Raw genomic sequence first — 25,350 nt, 5'->3', positions numbered from 1 at the left:
ATATATGTATATATGGCATCCACCCTGTGACCCAGCAGGTTTCATTTCTAAGAGGAGAAAGCCACAAAAACATGGGATTATACCGAGCAGACTTACCTATCCAGGTTTACAGCTAAAGGCGTCACAACTGCCCATCGGGAAGCAGGGCCAAGCAGCTAGAAGAAAACGGAAAGGGTGGATCCACAAGAGGAGAGACTCTCAAAGCTGCCAAGCCAAGAAATCAAACTGGACAGAAAGCAGAAACCACAGGATTACAGTTCTAGAGTGTTCACAAACCCATAAAACCAATCCGGGCCAACAGAAGACAGCGGTTGCATCCAGGGAAGAGAAGACCATAGAGGACCTGGTTTGCCAAGAAATGCTTGGACAGGCAGGAAGAAGGCGTTCCCAGCTAGGGAGGAACCTGGGCAGAATCTCACACCTGACCTCGTTAAAGGGACCCCATGACTTTAAAGGGACCCCACTGTTTCACAGAACTGTTTCTGAAGGCTCTGAGTATCTGAGGCAAACCCGCTCCCTTTACAGCAGCTTCTCTTTGGGCCGTGTTCAGCTTTTAATTCTATAGCAGCATTTCTCCCTAAGACAGTAGAGGGTTTGTACCAACTGATAAATTGCCGTGCTTGGTACTCATTCAAATAACTTGAAACTTTTCAATCTTTTTTTCCTCCTTAAAAAATAAAAGCTACAGATTCTCGTGGACACCGGAAGCAGCAACTTTGCGGTGGCGGGGGCCCCACATCCCTACATAGACTCCTACTTTGATTCAGAGAGGTGAGTGGCGCACACACGGCTGCGGTGGCTGGCTCTGGGGGACCGCCTGGATTGGCATCCTTTAGAATGTACTAGAACAGAACAAGCAGAAAGCTGTCTGTCTCGTTTAAGGGAGCTGTGTATGTGCCTGTATGTTTGTGTACCATATGTACCTAAATGCACACATATGTCGAAATGCACACATATATGTCTATCTCATTGAGCATCTGGTTCTCCTAAAAGCCTTGGTATGTTCACATGAAATTCGCGTTTTGAAATTTCAAGTACAAGTTTGTTGGTTAGACCAGGGTTGCAGGAGGCTCACGAACCTTTGCTATTTATTATGATCCAAGTAGAAGCTGTGGAAGGGGAATTGCATACAGGAGTGTGAGGCTGTCCGAGGCAGAGGCGGAGTGATGGTCGGTCTCCAACCCCCAGCTCCGGGCATGCGTCTGCGGCTACCCATCTGCACTGAGTCCTGTAGCTCAGGAGAGGTTTGGGTGTGGTTCACGGGAACCAGTGGTGCCAGGTGTTTCTGGGAAAGAAATCTGTGACTCATGGGAGGTTGTATCTCTCCACCTCACTGGTGACAGACGGAGTAAAGGTTGCCATCCAAGTCCACCTTGATGAGCCAGTGAGTTTACTGGGGTTCCTTCCAGGAGTGTGGCTGACCTGGACAACTACAATGCAAAACGTCCACCCAGCATGAGTGACATCCTGCAAAGGCCGCACCACCAGAGTTCCGTGCACGGCCTGCGGGCAGCTCCACTCCAGAAGAGTCTTTTCTCCCCGGCACCTCAAAGGGGGTGGGGGATGGGGCTTGTGAATCTTGCAAGGAAGATTTAGAGCTTCCTCAGTATTGTGAGTTTCTTGTGAGTTTCATGAATAATCTACTGTACCTTCTAGGTCCAGAATGTTCCAATCCAGAGAAACAGCCAAGAAGGGGTAATGATGGGGTGGAAAGGAAGACTGGGACCCAGCGACGGGCTTGAACATAGCCAGCTTCCCCCACTACCAGGACTCCCAGTTTTGAAGGAGGCCCAAGTAGGATGCAGGAAGGGCCCCCAGCAGCCTGGTGTCCATGTCTAGTTTAGAAGCCCTAGGATCTTCAGTTACCTGCTTCTGAGAACCTGAAACCATTTTAAAGCTGTACACATTTTGAATTCTCTTCCATTTTTCTGAAACTAAACCTTAAGCTCAGCAAGCCAAACAAGTGAGCTGACTAGCAAGGGTTTGATTTTCAGGGTCATGAGCTGTCTGTAGGGTGACCCCTGCCACCTCAGAGCCCCCTCCTGCACGTCCTTTACGTCTCCTCGCTTCTTCCTCAGCCATAGCCCTTTGTTCTGGGGTCCGAAGGGAAGCTCCAGCAGAGGAAAGGGGGACAGAAATGAAAACTGCCGAGCACTTTATTAAAGTCGTGTCTTGCAGAGCGGGGAAGAAGTTGCAGAGGAAGGCCACCCACCCGTGCTGGTCCCATCCACACGACATCTCGGCTCTACTCCAGTGACAGAAACATCACTATTTGCACAGCTGAAACTACCCGCTAAGGAGAGGGCAGAGGCTGCCAGTGCCAGGTGGCACCTCAGCACCTCAGAACGATGGGCCAGCCCCTCCTTCACGGAACTTAGAGCTTCTGTAGTAATCCACTTAGTGATAAGATTTCAGGGTTGATTCCAGGCACAACACCTGTCTGGTGATTACTTTGGAAGCAAGGCGGTTGATAGACACCCAGAAGTTGTTGCTGTTGCCATGAACATGTGTGTAGAGTGGGTGGTGTTTCTGTGTGTGTGTGTGTGTGTGTGTGTGTGTCTGTGTGTGTGTGTGTGTGCCAGTCGGGTTGGGCTAGGATGATTTCCCGAGTGGTTCCCCCAGCCCTCTGTCTTTGTACTGCCCCCATCCCCCTCCCATCCTGTGCTCTGGACTGCTGTTCCTGGGACAGGACAGAGAGTTGCTCCAGATCCCTCATATGTCCTTGCATCCTGGGAGGCCAAGGAGTGAGGAGCCTACCTGAGTTCCACTTTCTTTTTTTAAAAAAAAAATTTTATTTAATATTTTTATTTTATGTGTATGAGTGTTATGCCTGCATGTAAGTAAGTGCACCTGTGTCGTGCAATGCCTGTGGAGGACAGAAGAGGCTGTTAGGATCCCCTGGAACTGGAGTTAAGGACAGTAGTTAGCTGCCATGTGGGTGCTAGGATTCGAGCCCAGGTCTTTTGCAAGAATAGTGTTCTTAACTGCTGAGCCCTCTCTCCAGCCCCCTGAGTTCCACTTTCAATACCAGCAGCTCCCACACCTTAGCCCAGCACCCTCTTCCTGCAACAAATGCCTGTAATATCCCAACATGAAACTGAAGATAATGTATCTACCTGTGCCCATAATTCTGATGACCTTGAGTTAATGCAAGACTCTCATCTGAAAACTTGACATGCCCTCAAACATGTCAAGCCGCAACATAATCCTGCAAGTGGAAACTCCACCCCTGATCTTGTGTAAGGGGGGCTGGTCACAACACAGGTGCACTAAAATGACCTGTATTCATACTGTGTATGTGACGAAAATTACTTTTGTAGTTAGACTTTGAGCCCCTCTCCAGAGTCTGTCAATATGTATATACAAACATTCCCAAATCCTCAGTTAGAAATGTCCGAGGTATTTGGGACAAATTGCACTAAGCCTAGATAGAGGGATGAAAATGAGACGGTGTGAGTGAGTCCTCAGGACTGAGGCCATCCCCTGGCTGGCCACTAAGGTGCGTTAAGGAGAGATTGAAGGCTGTGCACATGCACTCGTTAGGCTGATGGAGACTGATACCCAGCGCCTGCTGAGGGACGTTTCCAAAATGGTGAAGAGCCCTGGTGAAGTGGGGCTGGAGAGATGGGTCAGCAGCTTAGAGAACCGGCTGCTCTTGCAGAGGATCAGGGTTCAATTCTCAGCACCCACATAACTAGCAACCAGTTCCAGGGGATCCAACGCCCTCTTCTGACCTCCGTGGGCAGTGCATGACATGGGTACGTTTATACACATGCAGGCAATACACTCATACATATAAAATAAAAATAAATAAAAATTTTAAATTTAAAAAAAGGAAAGAAAGTGTCATCTGCAATGTTCACTAGTCATCAATGCCTAATGACTAATGTGTGTTAAGTCTGTCAGTAATGCTTAGGGCGCACGAGAAAGGGATGCCACTCCCGGGGCTCAGACAGACAAACTTTCCACCCTGTGTATGCCCAGGGCCTTTGGGAAGCTGTGAGGCAGGGGACAGTTCTCAATTTTACATGATTCCTTGCACCTTCTAGAACAGTAGCCGTTTTGGCACTGACCAGTGTCATCATTTCCCAGACCTGCCCCAGGGGGTAGCACGTTCCCCTCCAAGAACCGCTCCTCCAGCACACCAGCTCTGCAGTGCATCCACTGCTGGGTTCTGGTCTGGTCCATAGATTTCTCAGTTCCCCGTACTGGTGGGGTGGACATACAGAGGGAACATAGATGTAGAAGGATTTGGAGGAGGAGGACGCTTGGAGCAGGTGCAAAGCCCGCCCTCCCCAAGATGTAATTTCTTATCGCACATCTGTGGGTATAAGATCCGGCAGACGGAAGCGGCAAAGCCCGGGTCAGGTATTGAGTTGGGGTGCTGTGGACGACCTGGGGCCAGTGCACAGGTAGCACCGGGGTGGGAATGTCCAGCCAGGAGGCAAATATTTGGCAGTTCTTGATAGCTTTGTTCCCAGCCTCACCAAGGCCAAAGTGCGCCTCTCCACACAGGCAGTATTTGGCATGCCCACGCAGATCCTCGCAGGGGCAAATAATAGTCACCACCGCCAATATGTGTGCAGGGTGTAACCAACTGTAAACAACTCACATCTTTCTCACAGACTGTGTTTGCTGTTTGTATGAACCCTGGTCCTTACCCCGGGCTTCCACAAGAGACATTTTTCTGCCTTTCCTTTCCTTCCTTGTTCAAATGAGCCTTGTGCCTCTAGCCAGGTGTGTGAGAGGTGAGGGCAGAGGGGTCCCTTTATCCATACCTGCAGGCTGGGCTTCCCCGGCCTGTCCGCATTTGCATCAGTAGAAACTCCAGGGCTGTCCTCTCACTGCAATGGCTGTCTTTTGTCCTAGTTTGGTTTCTTTGTTGTTGTGATAAAAACAACTCTGTCCAAAAGCAACTTGGGGAGGAAAGGGTTTATTTGGCTTCCACTTCCCCGTCACGGTCAGTCATGGAGGGAAGTCAGGGCAGGAACTCCTGAAGGCAGGAACTGAAGTAGAGACCTTGGAGGAACTTTGGCTTGCTCCCCCGGTTTCTTCTCCCTGGCTAGCTCAAATCTCTCTCTTATACAGCCCAGACCCACCTGCCCAGGGATGGCATCGTGCACAGTGGGCTGGGCCTTCCTATATCAACCAATAATCAAGAAAATGCCCCCCAGACACACCCACAGGCCAGTCCGATGGAGGAAATTCCTCAGTGCAGGGTCCCTTTTCCCTGGTGTCTGTAGTTTGTGTCAAGCGGACAAAAACTAACAAGGTATGCCTTTCCATCCTGCTAGCCCCCAAGAGAGTGAGCCCCCCCCCACCAGCCCCCCAGCTTCTTGACCACTGGAGTTTCAAATCTGTTTCTCCTCCTGTGAGTAACTAAAGGGAAACAGCAAAACATACCCAGGTCTAAGGAGCCCAGGGCGTCCCTCTGTGGCCCTGCCCCTGTCCCCACTTCCTCCTGGTCAGACTGCCGAACAGAAGGAAGCTCGTTTTTCTCTTACAGTCAAATAGACGATGGCTGAAAGTTTTTGGTCTTGCTGTAAACTGTACATTAGTTTATCTAGTACCAGACGTCACTGATGATCTAAGGTATAATTTCAACTACTGTACTTGATGGAAACCAGAGAACAGCCTGTTTCCGTTCCAGTTTCTGATAAAGATGTCTTTTTTGGAGATGCAGCTCCCTGCCCTGTGATGTTTGGGTGTCTGCCTGGCCCTCTGATCTCTTCATTATAACAAGCATCCTGGCTGGGTTTGTTGGCCTCTGATTCAAGCCCCCCGACTTCAGATGGTCAGGTTTTGTGCTTCCTAAAGCATTGTACAGTCATTGGAGACTGAGCTTAGGGTTCTTTGAGACGATCTCTTTGATTTCTGGAAGATGTTGGCCGCCGTGAGTCATCTGTGTGACTTGCCCTATCACAAGGCCTCTTTGCAAGTGTTGAATACCCCAGTGAATTACTGTGCAGCAGCAGGAAAAAGAACTACATATTTTTAACTGTGTTCGTTTTTGAACCAATAAAATTGCCTCCAACCGACTGGCTTGGTGAAGGTCTAATATGCACCTCCCTTAGCCCCTCTGTTATTCAGGAGCTTAGGTGTGCCTGTTCATTAAAATTGCCTCTCTCCTGCACTCCATCTGGGGTAAAGCCCACAGAGGTACTGAAGCAATGGTCCAATTTATTTTCTGCCCCTGATGTCTGTAAGTGGGATTAGGGAACTGCAGAACACCTGGGGACTCTTTTTTTCCAAGCCCAGACTGGCCCACAAGTGCCTTCCCAGCAGTGGTGAGAGGTCTATTTATGATTGCTTAAGGAGCTTCTTGAACCTGCTATGGTTGACCTGTTCAGCAAGGGCTGTTGTGGTGTTGTTGTTTTGTTGTCTTGAGCCTGAGAACTTGAACCACCTGAACAGGTCTAAGGATCCTATTTCAGTTCAGGAGACTGCCAAAAAGCACAGATAATTCAGAGGGACATCTGATCACAAGAGCCAGGCCAGCAAGTCCAAAGGTAAATGCCAAACTCTGCAGCATACAGAAGAGCCCAGAAGTTGGTGGGCAGCAGTTGTTAGGAACCTCAACATTCCCTGGGTAGGGCGGCTGGGGAGAAGCGGAGCTACTCAAGGACTCGGGGCTTTGGAAGTCTGCCCCCCAGCATCCTCTTTAATGGCGGCTCCTCCTGAAATAGAAGGTGGACTGCAGCTCTGCTTTCCGCTTCTTCTGATGAATCTTTTTAGTTCTGCTTCCCCCAAACTCTCTGAGCAGAGGTAGAATGTCTTCTGAATCTGGTTTGAACTGTTTTTGTTGCTATGAGCAGATGCTTTCCTGGTCACCCAGGGAATGGACCTTGCAAGTGAGATGCTCATTTCGGCTTTTCTCTTGATATACTTAATTAATGTGCAGAGCGGTTGAGAGCTAATGCAGTTCGGTGCCAAGAGGTAGCATGATAGTCAATGAAGATTTAGGGATCTTTTTCATCTAAAGTGATGGAGACTGTGTGCTAATAGCCCGCAGGGTTGCCCCTGAGGCCTGTCCGGGGCTCTTCCACCTTTGAGGTTCGGTAAAGAAACCCAGAAGAGGATGCGCTTACAATTAGAGCTTTTCCCACATTATCTCAGATTGTGTTTTCTGTAAGGGTTAGCACGAACTGCACAGAACCATCTGATTAATGCTAAAGGGAGTGGAAATTTCTGTCCTTAGCACCATCATCATGGTCCAGGGCTCGGGTTGCCATGTGTGGCTTCCTACTGGACAGCAGAGACAGAGATGGTCACCCCCATCAGAGCAGGTCCTGTGGGCAGCACTGGTCCCAATCGCAGAACTGGACCATTTAGAAGCCTGTTGTACTTGGTCCTGAAGCTCCATCCCAGCCCCTAACTCCTCAGCTGAGTCTTCCATACAGGGAATGGTATCCCTTTTTACAAGCCACCTGGACTTTAGCCTGAGACAGTTTAGGACACTGAGTAGAGTTGTTCAATAGGAATATTTTCCAGAACAAGAAGAAACACCTTGAATAGCTCACGGATCAGGGAACGATAGGAAGTGATTAGGTAATTATACTGATAGATCTTCTTGTTGTGAACCTGGTGTGTGCCAGGATTTTGGTCTAAGTATTTCATGTAGTTAACCTGAGAAGGTGCTGTGCTAGGTTATCCCCATGTTTTAATTTAAGAAGCCGAGGTATGGACAAGTTCCATAACTCGGTCCTGAGTCATACGCAGAGTTTGAACTTGTGAGTCCTTAAATGTGAACCTCGGCACTATAATTTTCCTTTTTCTGCAAGCAGCACCCAAATATCCAGCAGTCTTAGCGGGAAGCCAAGGAGAACGCACTGTGTGACTGTTCAGGCCAGCGGTGTGGGCTCTTACTCTAAGGAACAGGCCGTAGCCGGAAGATGAACCGAAACAGCTTTCAAAGGGGAGCCCCAGCCCTGTAGACTGTAAGGGGCAGACGGCCAATCGGCTAGACCAACGGTCCACAGACCAGAGACAGCAGGCCACGTCTGGCTGGCTACTGCTTTTATAATCAAAGTTTTCTTGGGATACAGCAACACACATTTGCTTCTACGCCATCTGTGGCTGTTTCTTCAGCTGTACACCAGCTGCAGTAGAGTCTTCAAGTGAGCAAAGCCTAGGTTATTTCTCTGTGGGCCCTTCATAGGAAAGGTGTGCCAGCTCCTACACTGTCATGTTCAAGTTTTTTTTTCGGTCTTTCTGAGACAGGGTCTCCCTGTAGCCCCAGCTGTCCTGGAACTCACTGTGTAGACCAGGCTGGCCTTGAACTCACAGAGATCCGCCTGCCTCTGCCTCCTGAGTGCTGGGATTAAAGGCATGTGCCACCACGCCTGGTCCATGTTCAAGTATTTTTAAAATATTGTATTACTTTTATTTTATATGTATGACTGTTTTGTCTCTGTGTGTGTAAGTATACCCATGTCGTGCAATGACCACAGAGTTCAGAAGAGGGTGTCAAATCTCCTGGAACTGGAGTTATGGACCATTGTTAGCTGCCATGTGGGTGCTAGGAACTGAACCTGGGTCCTCTGTAAGAGCAGCCACTGCTCTTAAGCACTGAGCCATCTCTCCAGCTCCCTACAAGCATTTCTGAACTTGAGGAATGGTCCATGTGTAAAAGGAAATTGAAGAATTTGGTCTTTTCCTGCTGCTTCTCAGCACAGACACTCTAACCCCCTCCTGTGTGTCTGGCACCCCAGATTTGCCTTGACACTAAACTTGGCATTTGATCATTCTCAAATACCCAAGTCCTGATAGGCCTTACTGTGAATCTCACATGGGTAATTTCTGGTGGATCACTGGGGGTACGGTATGCCCCCATCTGCTCCCACTTTTCTGTCTCTACCCCTCCACTCTCAGGAGATGGGTATGCCGTATCTTGTTGCTATGACAAAATGCCTGAGAGTGGCAGCCAGAAAGAGGGAGGGTTTATTTTGTCTCAGAATTTGAGGCTACAGTTTTAGTTTCTTTTCCTTTGCTGTGATAAAATACCCAGGCAAAAGAAACTTAAGGAAGGAAGGGAGAAGGGGTTTATTCTGGCTCCCAGTCCAAGGTACAGTCCACCATGGTGATGAAGTCAGGGCAGCAGGAGCCTGAGGCCTTAGGTCGCATGACAGAGCTGAGTGCTGGTGTTCATGCTTCCTGTACCCTTTTTTCTAAATTTATTATTCTGTGTGGATGAGTGTCATGCCTGCACGCATCTAAGTGTACCCCTGTTGTGCAGTGCCCGCAGAGGCCAGAAGAGGGCATCGGATGATCTGGAACTGGAGTTACAGATGGTTATTAGCTGCCATGTGGGTGCTGGGATTTCAACCCAGATCCCCTGCAAGAACATCCAGTGCTCCTAGCCTCCGAACCATCTCTCCGGCCTCTTAATCCTTTTTATTCAGTCTGAGACCCCAGCCCATGGGATAGTGCCACCCACATTTACAGTGGGTCTTCCATCCTCAGTTAAACCCCTTTAGAAATGTCCTCGCTGACGCACTGGGAAGTGTCTCCTACGTGATTCCAAATCAGGTCATGTTGACAACATCAACCATTATACTGTGCACAGAAGATTCACTTTCTGTCTCTTTTAGGACCATGGTGGAGTGACCTTAAATAGTAAGCAAAGTCTGTACCCCATTAATGAAATGAGAATGAATTAAATTGCTCCAGACTTTGTTGACATGATTAAAATAACATTTTGTCCTGGTTATAAAAGTCAGGTGTGCAGAAAATGTGGAACGGTTATTCACAAGAACAGGGGTCTCCTCCCCAAATCCACCACTCAGCGCAACACTGCTGACGTTACATGCCAATAGTTTCAAAGAAGATTTTGCCACATGTAGAAGTTTTCCTTTTGACTTTTCTCTCTGTCATTTAAATTTTCTTAGTAGGGGCTGGAGAGATGGCTCAGCTGTTAAGAGCACTGGCTGCACTTGCAGAGGAAGGACCTGGGTTCGAATCCCAGCACCCACATGGTGGCCAACAACCATCTGTAACTCCAGTTCCAGGAGATCCAGCACCCTTTTGTTACCTCTGTGAGCACTGCATGACATGGGTGCACTTACATACATGCAGGCATAACACGTGAAAAAATAAAAACAACAAAAATTTAAATTTTTGTAGTAAGTACCACTTCTAATTGCCCACAATAATGAATAAATCATCATTTACTGAGCTGTTCCCTTTTTACTGGGTTGTCTCCATGATGTTTCCTCTTAGAAATGAAGCATAATGATTTCCTGGGACCTTGGAGTGTTTCCTGGATGTGTCCTCAGGCTCAGACTCTTGGAAGAGCTATTACTGAATTAAAGACAGTTGACATTTTTAAAGCTTATTACATATGTCAAAATAATTCCATGGGGGCAGGGGGGGTGACAAGATGGCTCAGCAGTTAAGAGCACTTGCTGCTCTTACAGAGGACCCAAGTTCAGTTTCCAGCACCCACATCAAGTGTCTCACAACCATCTGTATCTCCAACTCCAGGTGATCGGACGTCCTCCTCTGGTCCCCATGAGCATTGCACTCACAAGTGGGCAGACACACAGAGATATGTAAATAAAAATTTTAAAGTTCATCAGTAAAAAGCCCTATTATCTCTCACAACTTCCCTCTGGGCCCCAAGTAAGATTGCACAGGTCCGAGTATTCCCAAACAGAGACACATTAATGTGTGTTAACATTGCAGACTTAAAACTGAGAGATACGGGGTTGCAGGCAAACAGCAACCATGAGAAATACTCAGTGATTTGACCCTCACTTATGAATTTGGTCTTTTTCTTCAAGGAGCCTGGTTTGAATGCCCAAGGGCTGCCTAGGAAGGGTCCCTTCCTGCAGTCCAGCAGAGTTTTCAAACTCATAAGGCCATAAAGATGGCCCTGCATGGTTAGAGCCTCCAGGGCCTTGACCTCTGTTCCCTCCCTCCTGGTGTCCTCTCCCAGAGAGCTTACCTCCATTGTCCACTGAGGACTCCGACAGATGGTCTCCTACCACAGAGACCCCTCCCCCACATCACCTGCTCAGCCCTCTCCCTGCCCTACTCTCTGGTTGCCCTGATACTTCAGCATGGCGTGAGATTTCACGTCAGGTGCTCCGTCTCTCCTCACAGTGTAGCCCGAAGAGCGAGGACCGTCCTCTGCTTCTCCGTCACCTGCCTGTGTTCTCGTAACACTGTGTCAGGACCCCTTACTCTCAGTGTTGCCCCCGTGCCAGGTTCTAGCTCACACCACAGTGCTCTGCCCCACAGCTGCCATCAGCTTTGTCAACTGCCTTCTGATACAAAGATTACCACGTTTGAGGTCTTAGGGAAGGACTGACGCAAGGACAGCTCTGGATCACGCTGGAGAGACCGGGGCCTGGGGGTGGGACTTGGTTGCTGCTGAGTCAAATAGTGGCACCTCCTGCTCTATGACAGAGCTCGTCCCTCTGTTACTGAGCACCACCCCAGTGTCCTTCAGAGGCTGATATGGCTAAGTGAACACTTAACCTGGTAACGGGGGAGACCAAAACTCATGGGGTTCATACCGACACCATGGCATCCCTTCCACGTGACACAGAAACAGAGTTCCCTAAGAGTTAATACTTATGTCTGGAAAGACTGTGCCTTGATCAACACGAACACTGCTGTCAGTAAGCATCACTTGTCATAGACAGTATACGACACTGTCAGCCATGATGATCGGCTGTGTCACCATCGTGGTTCAGAGAGCATGAGCTCGTGGACAGGACAGCAAAGACGTTTCTTCTCTTTGGCAGGTCCAGCACGTACCGCCCCAAGGGCTTTGACGTCACCGTGAGGTACACACAGGGAAGCTGGACGGGCTTGGTGGGCGAGGACGTCGTCAGCATCCCCAAGGGCTTCAACAGCTCTTTCCTTCTCAACATTGCCACTATTTTTGAGTCGGAGAATTTCTTTCTGCCTGGGATTAAGTGGAATGGAATCCTGGGACTTGCTTATGCCGCGTTGGCCAAGGTAAGGCAGGTCCATAGATCCAAGTGAATCAAGTGATGGGATAAGACTGCAAAAACCAGTCATTGAACGTGGGGTCCTGGGCCAGCCTGGGTGGCTTCCACTGAGAGTCACATGGGTGAAAGAGACCAGCACTCACACGGGCTTCCAAGCATTTCTATAACGTAACTATAGTTTAAGGTAAATGGCACACTTGAAACGTCACATTAGCCTTGAGCTTGTGGGATGGGGGGATGAGGGCATGTGCACAGGTGTGTGTAGAGGCCAAAGGCTGACATCAGGCATCTTCCTCACTTGGCTTCCATCTTATTTTTGAGAAGACCTTTCATTGAGCCTGGACCTCACTGATTCGGCCAGACTAGCCAGCCACAAACTCCAGGGAGCCCCTGTCTCCACCTGCCTGGCTCTGGGATTACAGGCATGCACTGCTATGCCCGGCTTTTTTACTTGGGTTCTGGAGAATCTTACACTTGTGCTGAGAGCACATTGCCAACTAAGCCACCTCCCAGCTTAGCTTTGATTTCTGTTTGTTGTCCTTTATTTTAGTTCTGTTAAAAAAATAATGGTGGGGGCTGGAGAGACGACTCAGCGGTTAAGAGCACTGGCTGCTCTTGCAGAGGACCCAGGTTTGATTCCCAGCACCCACATGGCAGCTAACAGCCATCTATAATTCCAGTTCCAGGGGATCCAGTGCCCAATTCTGGCCTCGGTGGGCATTGCATGGCATAGGTGCACTTACATACATGCAGGCAAAAGACTCATACACCTAAAAATAAGTAAATAATATTGGCAGAATATGAGCCACGTTGATTGTGGGATTTGCTTAGGGGTGCTAAGGTGACATTCAAAGGGCACATGCACATTAACATTCTTATCACACAAAGATAAGGCCTATGGGTGACGCTAAGCCATCAACAAGTAGAGGTGCCCTCCCTTAGCTAAGAGCCCCATGCTGCTGTCCTGTCTAAGAAGATACCTGTAACCAGAACACGTTGAGATGCCCTGAAGATAGCCAGACCCTCCAAGGATAACCAGGGAGAAATCAGAGCCTTCCCCAAATGAGGAAGGGCATGAGTGGGTACTCTCTCAGTGTTGTTCTTGGCACTGACCCAAAGAAATAATGGTATTCTAGAAAGGTGGGAGGTGGCAGAGTTTCCACCCAGAAGAGTTGCCTGAGACGGGCGGATATGACATCAGGGGTGTGCCCTGGGCCCCGAGACAGGCAGGCTTATGTGCACAAGGGAGGAGTCACCTGCCCTGGCCCTGCCACTGGGTGCCACTCCCTGGCCCCCTGTTTCAACCTGGACTTTGAACGCTGGCTCAGTGCACAAGAAAGTAATACGCCGTGCGCCTCGGGCCTCCTTGCCCGGGACAATCTGGAAAGGAAGCACTTTCTCCCATCTATGGGACATGTGTTCCAGCCCCAGTCTGTCAGCAGTGCCGCAGGTGGGAGCCGAAGGGGAATCCTAGCCCTCGGCTTCCCCCAGAGAACAGGCAACAGCAATCAGGCACCAGGCTGAGGACATCACGGGATGGCCTTTCACACCGCTCCTGTTCCCACAAGGCAGACTCTGAGGTCCTACTCTCCTTGTTTAGACATAGGGCCCCAGTGGAGAGGCTACCAGAGCCTCAGGTCACTTTTACCCAGCTGCAGAGCCAGGCCGGACTCAGGAGCCCCTTTGTGCTCGTTTCCATGGGCAGACTTCACAGATGTGCAGACTGGTGGAAACTTGGGTTCCTCGGTCCCTTTCCACTGACACTGTGACCTTGGGCAAAGCATGACATCTCCATGTGACTGGAGATGGAGGGTAAGAGTGTAATTGATTTTGCGCTAATTATTCTGAAGATCAGAGAGTAAACCTAAATTAAATGGAATTAATAATGTGAACAAGTACTTTGGGGTTTGGGGTGAGGTCGGGGTCCAGACTCTTCATATGACGTTTTAATCTCATCCTCTGTGAAATTCCAAGATTACTGACAATTAGATTTAGGCTGGCCAGAGGGAGGAGCCAGCAACAGGATCTGTAAGGAGTGGGCCGTGTCTGGAAGACCAACTGGGTGGTCTAGGTTAGGTGCCCTGTCTCAAACAGCATGGCTGGCCAAGGACTCTGCTGACCCTGGTGTTTGATGCCCCTGGTGAGTCCCACCAGGGGGTGTCTTGATGCAAATGCCAGGCCCCACTGCATACCTCCTTGGGTCCTCTGAGACCGGTTCTCAGCAGCTGTAGGTTTTTAAATCCTTGAGGGGGTTCTTAAGCCCAGTCTTAGGAATCATAACAGACTGCAGGCTAGGCCCTTTATACTAACCTGGAGGCTCTTTAGCCTCTGAATGGGTCTGGAAGCCAACCACAATCCCATTTCCCAGACTGGAAAACAGAGGACTAATCAGAGCGAGTCCCAGGGTTGGCCAGGCATAAAGGACGTGTGTACCCTTCCTTGCCTCTCAGACAGGGGGACCACGCTGAGTCCCCACCAGATCTCACATACCCCACAGTTGACTTTGTCTCACTGTCCATCCAGACACACTACCTCTCTGCAGATAGAGATCACATGTGGAGATGATGCTGGATCCACAGTGGGATCCAGCTCTCACAGGAGCAGAGGTAGAACGAGTGGCCAGATAGAAACTGACGGAGCCAGTGGGAGGCTTCTGTGTCGTTCATAAGGAGCTTGATACTCACTCCAGTTGTCACAGTTAGTAAGCAGGCATTGTGTAGTGTGTCTCCGGGCATCAGGGGACACCCACAGCCTCTGCCACCACCACTGATATGTTTATGGAACTGACCACACAAGGGGGCGTGGAGGTGCACACCTGAAATCCCAGCCCCTCTGGAGCTCAAGGCAAGAGGGGCATTGAGATCAAGGGGTGCCTGGGAAACAGACTCTGTTTCAAATACCGCCCCCTAAATCCTGGCAACTCATGGTGGCCTCTCTAGTGTCTCCATTTGTCCAAGCCAAAGTCTAAACTCAAGTCTTACCACTAACTCCTTCATGGCCACCTGCAATGCTGGCCCACCCCAACTCAGGGCTATTTCCAAAGCATCTCCATTCATCTTTGTTATTCTAGAGAAATGGGGGTGTCCTCCGAAAATACAGCTGTGTGCAGGAGAGGCACTGCACAGAGTCATGTGCAATTCTACAGTGGGAAGAGACCAGGCTTCCAAAGCTCCCAGTGGCTGGAGTCCCTGGGGACTAGGGTGTGGCTGCCTGGCCCCTGGGTGTCAGCCTTTCTTTGTGTGTTGGATGGCTGTGGTAAAGGGAGGCACTAGGACTTGAGCCATGACAGAAGCTCCTGGAACAACTGTTTTCTCTCACCTCAAGTATCTAAGCCCAGATCAATAACCTACGCCCACAGGCTTGCTCACCGCCTCTCCTGGCGTGGTGATAGACAGCCTGGCAACATCTTAGTTTCTGAAGCTGCTGTCTTATTTTTGCAATACAGCCTCAAATGCCATGTGGGAGGGAGCGCAGTGGGAGGCTTTTGAGTGATCACACCTGGTCTCAAGTTTGTGTGCTGATTACCTGTGAGGATGCTAACTAGAAAGACCAAGAGCCCTGGGGGGAGGGGCAGTGTCTTCCCCCGTGACCTTGTATGCACTGTGCATCGTGAAGCAGTGTTCCTCTTTCCCACCTCCTGCAGCCCTCAAGCTCTCTGGAGACCTTCTTTGATTCCCTCGTGGCCCAGGCAAAGATTCCGGATGTCTTCTCCATGCAGATGTGTGGGGCTGGATTACCAGTAGCCGGATCTGGTACCAACGGAGGTAGTCTTGTGGGTATCTTTCAGTCTTAAAGGGACGAAAAATCACAAATGGTGGGGATGTTTCTGTATTATTAAAACCAGATCGGAAATACTAGACACACAGCCTGATATAGGTACTGTATGGGTATTGCTTAGATGCGGTTAAAAAAAAAAAAAAAAGGTACCAGAACTGGAGAGACAGCTCAACAGTTAAGAGCACTGGCTGCTCTTGCAGAGGAGCACGGTTCAACTCCCAGCACCCACCTGGCAGCTAACAACTGTCCATAACTCCAGTTACAGGGGATCCAGCGCCCTCTTCTGACCTCCATGGGCATTGCGTGGCACGGTGCACATACATGTGGCAGGCAATACACTCATACGCATAAAATAAAAATAATAAATTTTAAAATTTAGGTACCATAACATTTTCATAATCCTTGTCATACAACCTTGAAAACATGGATAATTAGGTATTCCTTTCATCTTATGATCCTGCCATCTAAATATGACTCTCATTCCTTCTCCAATTCCGCCCTAGCTGTCTTACTGTTCTTTGAAGATATGCAAAGCACAAGGCTCTCGGGAGCAGCGAGGCACAGTGGGGACCTCTGGCAGGCACCCCTCTCTAGGAGGGCATTGTTACTCATGATTTCACATAGTTGGTGGGGACACCTGTGTCTCTCTCCCTCCTCCTTCCTTCACCATTTCTCTCTGTCCCACCCCAACCTCCTTTACCCCCACACCATCTCTTCCACCCCAACACAGCCACACACCACCCAGCAAAAAGGTTTATATTGAAACAAAATCAAAATCATCCCCCATGGGGGTGCCGCAGCCCAAGCTTCCCTGGTGGGGGCGCTGTAACCAGGCACTTGAAGTCGGGGGACAGAGGAGTAGAGAAGAGGGACCCGTGTCTGGGGGTGCACCCTGACCCTCTGCGAGGCAGGCCCAGGACCTGTTCCCAAGTCACTGCCCCCTGCTGATGGATTCCCAGCAGTTTGTTGCCTCCTCCTGAGGGGACAGGGTGGCCTGGGATTGTGGTTAACGTTCTTGGTTTTGCAAAGCAGTGTGGTCTTGTGGTCTACTTTCCTTGGCTCTGACGTCTGTGGCGCTAAATTAATGCCAGTCAGCATGGGTAACTGTTCCAGTGCATTCATTTGGGGGATGTCTTATTGAATCTGAGGCCACAGATAAGGAAAACAAATCTCTGGGGTCTCTTGGTTAGACTAGGGCAAGGTTTATGGGACATGACCCCCCCACACACCCCACTCCAACCTTCCCTGAATGGATAGCAGTGTTCAAGCATCTCTACTGTAGACTAATCACAATACAGTGAAAGTACCGATTTGCGCTACTTCTCCCTGAGTGCTTGGCTCCTGATATATGAGCCTATTTCCCCCTCTTACACCTGCTAAATAGTTACACCTGTAAATATTTCCCCCCAGGTCCTGGGTGGAATCGAACCAACTTTGTATAGAGGAGACATCTGGTATACGCCGATTAAGGAGGAGTGGTACTATCAGATAGAGATCCTGAAACTGGAAATCGGAGGCCAGAGCCTTAACCTGGACTGCAGAGAGGTGAGTACCTTTGCCCTATCTGCTGTGGGTGGTCAGGGGCCTCAGCATCAGCCCTCAGGTGTGTCACAGTAGAGGGTAGTAGAGGATCCTTACAAGGCGACAGCGGGCCTTTATATATGGTAAGTTCAAATCAATGAATTCCATACACACACCCCAAAACGGCCTCCTCTCGACATCCTGGCTTGATAAGGGAAGAATTAGTTTGAGATGAAGTTAAGAGAACGTCATCTTCATGTTCACCGATCATCTTGGCCTGATTGCACTTGACCTCTGTTGGAGAGGACTTTTATCAGGATAGGGGAGCAGAGGAGATTAAACATAAGCAGAATTAAACAGAGAACCTGTCACAGGCTTATCCTCCATGCACCCCCCTCCCAATGGACAACTCTGGAGGAAGAGTTTCCTAAAGGCACTGCGTGAACACCACCACTAGGCAGACCTCACAGCTGTGGTACGACATCTCACATCATATGCCCTGCCCCACACTGTATTTGCTGCTTGTTGCGTTATAACGTTAGGATTATGACGACTTTAGAGAGCAGCAGTCTTGTGCGCCAATTTTGTGTATGAGTGTATTGCCTGTATGTGTGTGAGCATTATACAATGCCCATAGAGGTCTGAAGAGGGTGTTGGACCCCTGGAACAGAGTTAAAGACAGTTGTTAGCTGCCATGTGGGTGCTGGGAACCGAACTGGGGTCCTCTGCAACAGTAGCCAGTGCTCTTAACTGCTGAGCCATTTCTTTAGCCCATCATGTGCCTTCTTAAATTCCTTCTGAAGCCCACCAGCCATTCACCATGTGGCTCCCTGCAGCCCTTCCCCTCTCCGTGACTATCACATGCCCTCAAAAGCACATTTGCACAAATACCTCTGATAAATTTCTGGTCTGTCCCAGTGCCGCAGTCTTAAATCTATGAATCTGAACTGTTCATCAGAGGCCCTTATCTACCATTAAAGAACCCTGGGACAGAATCAGATGAAATGGAACACAAACTGTTCTCATGTATACGCCTCTGGTATTAACTTTCCTTCCCAAATGCAAATATGGTTGTCATTGAAAACACTGTCCTTCCCTTTCTCCTCTTGTAAAGTAATAGAAAGTGGGTATTTGAACAGTTCGTGGAAGTAGCTTCTAAAGGATTGTTTCACCCTCCAAAGTCCATGGCTCATCTCTCTGACCTCATGGGGAAAGGAGGTAACTCGGCCAACCCCAAGGAGGTGAAAGGTTCTGCCAGGAGCATCTGTGGACTGTGGTCCTGTCCCTTTCCTTTCTTGGGCCTCAGATTCTCTGTAGAGTCAGAATATTGGCCCGAAGAGTATAAAACGACACGTAGCCACCACTGAGCTCCTGTGGCCGCGTGAGCGGCGGATGCCGAGGGATGGTGGTGGGATGGAGGCACGTGGGTGGGGAACACGGCACACTCAGTGTCCTCTCCCTCCCCATTTCAGTACAACGCAGACAAAGCCATCGTGGACAGTGGCACCACGCTGCTACGCCTGCCCCAGAAGGTGTTCAACGCAGTGGTGGAGGCTGTGGCCCGCGCGTCTCTGGTGAGTCCTGAAGAGGCTTGGGAATCTTCTAGTCAGGTTGGACGCTGGGGAACAGCTCTGCTTGTTGTAAGTCTCTAAACTGATTCTGTGTGCTCTGAAGATTCTGAAAAGTGGGTTGTTTTTTAAACTGCCTATGACCTCACCTCTTGATAGTAATCTGCAGTTAATACCTTCGTTTCACCTTCGGAGGACTTGGTCTGAGTGCTCACTGCTTCTTAGTGTGTAAATAGTAGTTGGGTTGGTGCAAGAATTTTTTATTTGAGGTAAAAGTATGATTATATCTTGTGTTGCTTAATGACAGGGATGTGGACTGAGGAAAGCTTTGCTGAGTGACTCTCTGATGTAGATATCGTGGACCATCTTTACACAAAGCTAGGTGGTACGGGCCAATCACGGGACACAGAAGGGCCAGCAAGATGGCTCAGTGGGTAAGGGAGCTTGCTATTCAAGCCTGATGACCTAAGTTCAATCTCCAAAACCCACATAAGTTGGAAATGGAGAACTGATTTCACAGTCACCCCCTCCCTTCCGCAGGCATTGGATGGCACACATGTGCTCTCTCTAACAACAATAATAACTAAAAAGGTAAAAGAAATACAGAAAGCACAAAATGCAGCTACAGTGTGGAACACAGCACAAGGCTTCTCAGTGAGCTTTGTATTTTTGTAGGTAGAAGAGCATCACAATAACCATGGCAAGGGTGATTCGAGAGCACAGTTACCAGCCGTTCACCATCTTCTGTCCCGTCGTATTGCCCTGCTCGTGCCCAGCTGTCAGCACAACAGCCGTCACACTCACATCCCTCACTGTGATATCACTAGGCCACAGGAACCATACCCCTCCCTTGTAATCTTGGGACCACCTCTGTTTACACGAGCTGTCGTTGGCAGAAACACCATCATGTAGCACATGACTGTATGTGATAATAAGAAGACAAGATCGTATATGTGTCCTTCAGATCACAGCAAAGAAGTCCAGACCTGATCCCTCTTGGGTCTTTGCTCACAATGTACCAGCATCTAAACTTCATACCAAAGACAAAAGCCGGTTGCCAAAGTAACATTTGATGTACGTCCACATTCAGAAATATAAATACTCCTGGCTGAGAACAGTGTAATTTAAAAACAAAATTTATTTTATGTATATGAGTGTTTTACCTGCATGTGTGTAAGTGCACCTGTGTGTGCAGTGTCCTTGGAGGTCAGAAGAGGGTGTCAGATCCCCTGGAACTGGAGTTACAGATGACTGTTAGCCACCATATGGGTGCTGGGAACCGAACCTGGGTCCTCTGCAAGAGCAGCTGGTGCTCTAACCACTGGACCGTCTCCCCAGCCCCAGGAACTGTAGTTTTTGAGTCCTGGCTATTGTCTCTTCAGAGTCACTCCGACTCTCCAGTCAGTGTGGGTCAGTGGAATAAACTAGTTGGCATCGGTTCAGGGGGTAAAGTGCTTGTCAAGCAAGCTCAGGGACTGCCGTTCAGATCCTAGAATCTGTGTGAAAGTCGGGCAGGCAGCTGCATGTAATTCCCACACTGGGGAGGCAGAGACAGGGACTCCCAGAGCGAGTTGGCCTGCTAAACTAGCTGGAATTGGCAGACGCCAGTTCAGCGGGACACCCTCCTCAGTAATATAGGAGAGAGCGACCCTGAAAGACAGTGTCAACGTCAGGCCTCTACACATATGCACATGTGCAAGTGCACGCTGCATGCACACGTGCCCACACACGTAAACATGCATATCTGCATCCATTCACACCACATACACAGGAAAAAGGAAGAAAAGCCCCAGTCCACACAGCACTGGAGGTCAGAGGCAAAATACTTGCAGGAAGGCTTTGTTTTGCTCCTGACGTCAGTCCATCATGGCAGAGAGACAGAGTGGAGCAGCTCATGACTTCAGGACACAGACAAAGGGGCTACGGATGGGCCAGGGCAGGATACAGGTCCAAGGATGCCCCTGCACCTGCTTCAAGCTGGGCCTCACCTCCCAGCTTAGCTACCTCCCAGCACGGCCCTGATAGTCTGACCCATCAAGGAGGTAATCCATCGATGAGGTCAGAGCCCCCAGGATCGAATCACTTCCCAGAAGCCCATCAGCTGGGGACAGTGTGGGGTCATTTCATCTTAAGACAGTAAATAAGACCACATTTCATTCAGTCCTCACTATTTGATAGCAGGGTGCCCTTCGGAGCCTGCTGGTTCCATCTGCAGGCAAGTTGAGTCTTTTTCTTTGTGTCTGTCTCTATGCCCATCTTTCCATCTACCTATCATATATAATGTCATCTATCAAAATATCTATAGTTCATCTATCAGTCTTTCTCTCTGTATCATCTACCTATCACCTATCAATCAATCAGTCAATCTATCAATCTAGCTCTCTATATATCATCTATCATCTACCTATCACCTATCAATCAGTCAATCAATCTAGCTCTCTCTATATCATCTATCATTCATCTGCCATCTATCAATCATCTCTCTACCTATCACCTATCAATAAATCATCTATCTACCTATCATCTATGAATCAATCAATCAATAATTTTTCTACCTATCACCTATCAATCAGTCAATTATCTACCTATCAATCATCTATCAACTAGCCATATCTGTATCTATTTACCTATCTTTGGTCTTTGTTTCTCCCTTGTTACCCCAACTCTCCAGTAATAGACCAAAAACCATCCGGGGCCAGGGAGATGGTTCAGTGGATAAAGCAGTTGTGGCATGATCCCAAGCCCTGGAATTCCGATTCCTAGAATCCATGTGGATGTCTATCATCTGTATCCACCTTGCTCTCCATGGCGGCTCCTACCGGAGCTGCTGGCCTGGGGACCTGGCAGGACTGCTGGGGAAGGCAGGTGCTGAACACAGCTGCTGCTTCTGCCGTCCCGCAGGGTCTTCATGTCAGTCGGTCACCCTGCAGCTTTCCGGGCTCAGCCGGCCCACTGCTCAGCCCTTGTGCCGCCCTGTGCGCCCGCGTTTCCACGTTGCCAGCTCAGCCCACACTTCTGAAAGCAGACAGAAAAGACCCCTAGAGAGAAGGCTTTCGTTGGGCCTAAGGCTGACACCAGGGGAGGCAGCCCAGGAGAGTGTCTTCCAGTGACTCCCTGAGTGACCTGAGCAGCCTGTTACATAGCTCAGAAGGGGTGTGTGGACCACTCCCAGCCATCTGCTCAGACCAATCACAGCCTGGCCTTAGCCCCAGTCCTGAGAGTCCCTTTTCTAGGTCACCAGGGGAACTACAACCCCGTTGTAGGGCCATCTAGAGTTCATCAGTCCTGTCACTGCAGAGTCTATCAAGGATTTCAGACGGCCCCTGCCGAGGCTGTCTTGAGCGGGCAGTGAGCTGCAAGCTTTGCATACTCTGAAGGCATCTGTGGCCTGTTCAACATGACTGGTGAGGCGTGAGGGCAGTCCAGCCGGCTGTTAGCCTGATAATCAGGGCGGTAAGTGAGAGTCTGTCTGCTGCTAACTAGGGAGTCGAATCACTCCATGCTCAGATCTTTACTTATTTACAGGAAACAGCATCAGAAGGGATGCTTAAAATACAAACTTAACATTGCCAGTGATTGGAGTGTTAGGAGTACTTAACACCTGCACAGTACCCAGGGAGAGGTGGGTCTTGTTTCTGTCTCAGGTCCACTCAGGGTTCTTGCTGGATCACAGACACAAGCATTTAGTGCTCAGAATCTGCGTGTGGGGCTGTCACCGCGCTGGAGCTGGTGCAAGACGGGTTCAGTTGGCCTGAACCCAAATCTTGAAAGCCTAAATCTATACGGAAAGAGTACCCAGCAGAATCAGCAGTATCCAGGGGCAACGCGAAAGTGCAGGGGGCCCTGTTTGGTCTCCAGGGCCAGGCAGTGGTCCGGAGCAGCCATGACAGAAAGCAGAACAGCTTTGTCATTGCCGACAGCTGTTAGATCCAAAACACCGAAAAATGCCAAGTCAGTCTTTCCGCCATGTAAAGTTAGAATGCTTGTTAAAAATCAGACCCTACTTAAAATAAGGACGCGTGCCGGGGCTTAAATAGTGTGTCCTCCGCAGGAGTAGCGTGAGTGCCTCCAGCCTTCATATTCTGAGCTCTAAGGGGTTTACAAGTGTCCCCAGGACAAGTGTGGAGTGACAGGTATGCAGCCAGCAAACTCCGACCTGTCCCAGCCTGTGTCCTGGGCAGGTGGGTGGCAGGGTGAGGCCTTCACACCCCGAGTTCATCTCAGTGTCTGATGACTTAAGGCACCACGAGGCAGAAGCAAGGAGCTTACGACATTTGTTTGCAGTGTCTAAAATTATCCAGTGATTTCATGCTCCACCTGCCTTGGGAAGGGGAGGCGGGAGGTTGTCAGCCTTGGGCAGGGCATGTTCTGATGTGTGCGCCTCTGCCTTACAGCGCAGAGCCACTCGGGTTGGTCCACCCCCTTTACCCACAAGGCTCATGGAAGCCAGCTCTCTTGGCCTGGGTTTCTTCCTGCTTAAAGAGAGTGGAAGGGAGCTAAAGATTATACTCTGGCCCTCGGTATGTGTTGCTCAGGTAGGATTCTAGAAAGGAATATTTGCTAGGTCTGTGTGTAGAAGGAATCTTCTGGAACTGCAGCTCCATCCAACCCAGCAGCACCCCTGCAGAACTTTGAACCTGAAGTTGGAATGCAGCACCCCTGGGGTGACTGTCAGACAAATGGCTGATGGGCACAGCCTTGGGGGCTGTGAGCACGCCTCTGGGTCTGAGCTGTGCCGTTTCCACCGCTTGCTTTGCCTCTCTGAGCCTCACTCTTCACTGCACATCGGATCTGGTCATACGCTGTCACTGCAACACTGTGCACTCCCTGGAGGCCTGGCTACCCTTGAGTCTGCTAAATCCAGCAAGGTAACCAGTTCCTATCCTGATCAACTCATCTGGAAAGGATCCTTCCTGGAATTCCTGTTTCCAGTCCACCTCACTTCTGTCAGGAGAAAACGCGTATCAGCTCCAGCGTAGAAACCCCACAAGGGTGTGGGAGGGGGAGCATGCAGCTGTGCACCCCGGGGCAGTAGTGGCACCTAACACATGCCATGGTTACATGCAACACCCCCAGTATTCAGTATGTAGTCTCACCTGCTTCTCCCAGTCTCACGAGTGGCCTGTCACCCACCACCACCATCTGTCAGTGACACGCCCAGCCTTCCTCTTGAGCTCAGAGGACTTGTACACGTGAGCTGCCCAGCTGGATGCTCTGCTCACACCTGAGCTGCTGGGTACGGACCTGGATCAATGGAGTGTGGGCCTCGACAGCTTCCGTTCCCAGCCTCCTCCTCTCACCCCGATTCCTATCCCTGGTGCCAACCCCAGCTCTGTCACCAGTGGGCAGGTTCCTGTCAACACCTTTGCTGTGGCTCCGCGGGCTACCTCCCTCTCTCACTCGCGGTCTTGACGTTGGCCCTCCTCCCTCTGCCCATGTAGGCCTGGCTCTGCTGGATGCGTTAGGAGAGGCACATCAGGCACAGGCCTCTTTCCTCCCCTCCTCTTGTTCCCTGGGTGCCACTCATGTTTTTTCCATGTGTCCTGACTATTGTCTGTGTGTAGGTGGCACACATAGGCACAGTCAGGGGACACTTGTCCTGAGATGTACCAGGTCCTAGTGCAGGAACGTTCACCACCAGGAAGCCAGGAGTTGCCCAGGAGGGAGGCTCTGCCACGAACTGTCAAGCGGGAGAGGGCCACAGTGGTGTGCAAGTGTGAAATCAGCAGTCAGGGAGGGCTTCCTGAATGAGGTGGCATCTGAGCTGGGACCTTGAAGGGGTGTGTTTGAGAATACTGCAGGGGCTGGAGAGATGACTCAGTGATTAAGAGCACTGCCTGCTCTTGAAGTGGACCCGGGTTCGATTCCCAGGACCCACATGGCCGCTAACAACTGTCTGTAACTCCAGTTCCAGGGGATCCGATGCCCTCTTCTGGCCTGTCTTGGTATTGCATGCATGTAGTTCACTTGCATACATGCAGGTGAAACTCTCATACAAATAATAAATAAATAAATAAATAATAAATAAATAAATAGGCACTGCACCAGGAAGCACGTGGTAGCCAAAAGCTCCTCGAAGTTTTAACTGTCAACTTCACCCAACCTAGAATCACCTGGAAAGAGTTTCCATTGAGGAATTATCTAGATCAGCTTAGCCTGGGGTATATCTGTGGGAGATTATCTTAAGATAATATTTTATTAATTTTATACTATGTGTATGCATGTATTGCCTGCATATATGTAAGTGCACCCGTGTTGTGCAATGCCCATGGAGATCAGAAGAGGGTGTCAGATCTCCGAGGAATTGGAGTTACAGACCGTTGTTAGCTGCTTTGTGGGTGCTGAGAACAGAACCTGGGTTCTCTGTAAGAGCAGCCCTTGCTCTTAACTGCTGAGCCATCTCTCCAAGCCTTGGAGATTTTCTTTTTTAATAAAATTTTTATTGATGTTTGAGAATTTCATACAATATATTTTGATCATATTCAACCCCATCTCTATCCCCACCTCCCTGCTCCCACTTCATG

General features: G+C 49.6%; 1 protein-coding gene across 2 annotated transcripts in view; it reads left to right on the top strand.

The window, feature by feature from the left end:
- Bace2 (beta-secretase 2) overlaps window positions 1-25,350 on the top strand; it is a 113,822-nt gene that overhangs the window by 55,079 nt on the left and 33,393 nt on the right. For both annotated transcript variants that reach the window (XM_008851094.3, XM_029555027.1), the window contains exons 2-6: window positions 683-771; window positions 11,751-11,967; window positions 15,604-15,732; window positions 17,148-17,282; window positions 18,731-18,832. In XM_008851094.3, the coding sequence (XP_008849316.1) occupies window positions 683-771; window positions 11,751-11,967; window positions 15,604-15,732; window positions 17,148-17,282; window positions 18,731-18,832 (672 nt within the window). The remainder of the gene's footprint in view (window positions 1-682; window positions 772-11,750; window positions 11,968-15,603; window positions 15,733-17,147; window positions 17,283-18,730; window positions 18,833-25,350) is intronic.

Source organism: Nannospalax galili, unplaced genomic scaffold, assembly GCF_000622305.1.
Source record: "Nannospalax galili isolate Female #2095 unplaced genomic scaffold, S.galili_v1.0 scaffold526, whole genome shotgun sequence".
Lineage (NCBI taxonomy): Eukaryota > Metazoa > Chordata > Mammalia > Rodentia > Spalacidae > Nannospalax > Nannospalax galili.
This window is presented reverse-complemented; position numbering and strand designations above follow the sequence as displayed.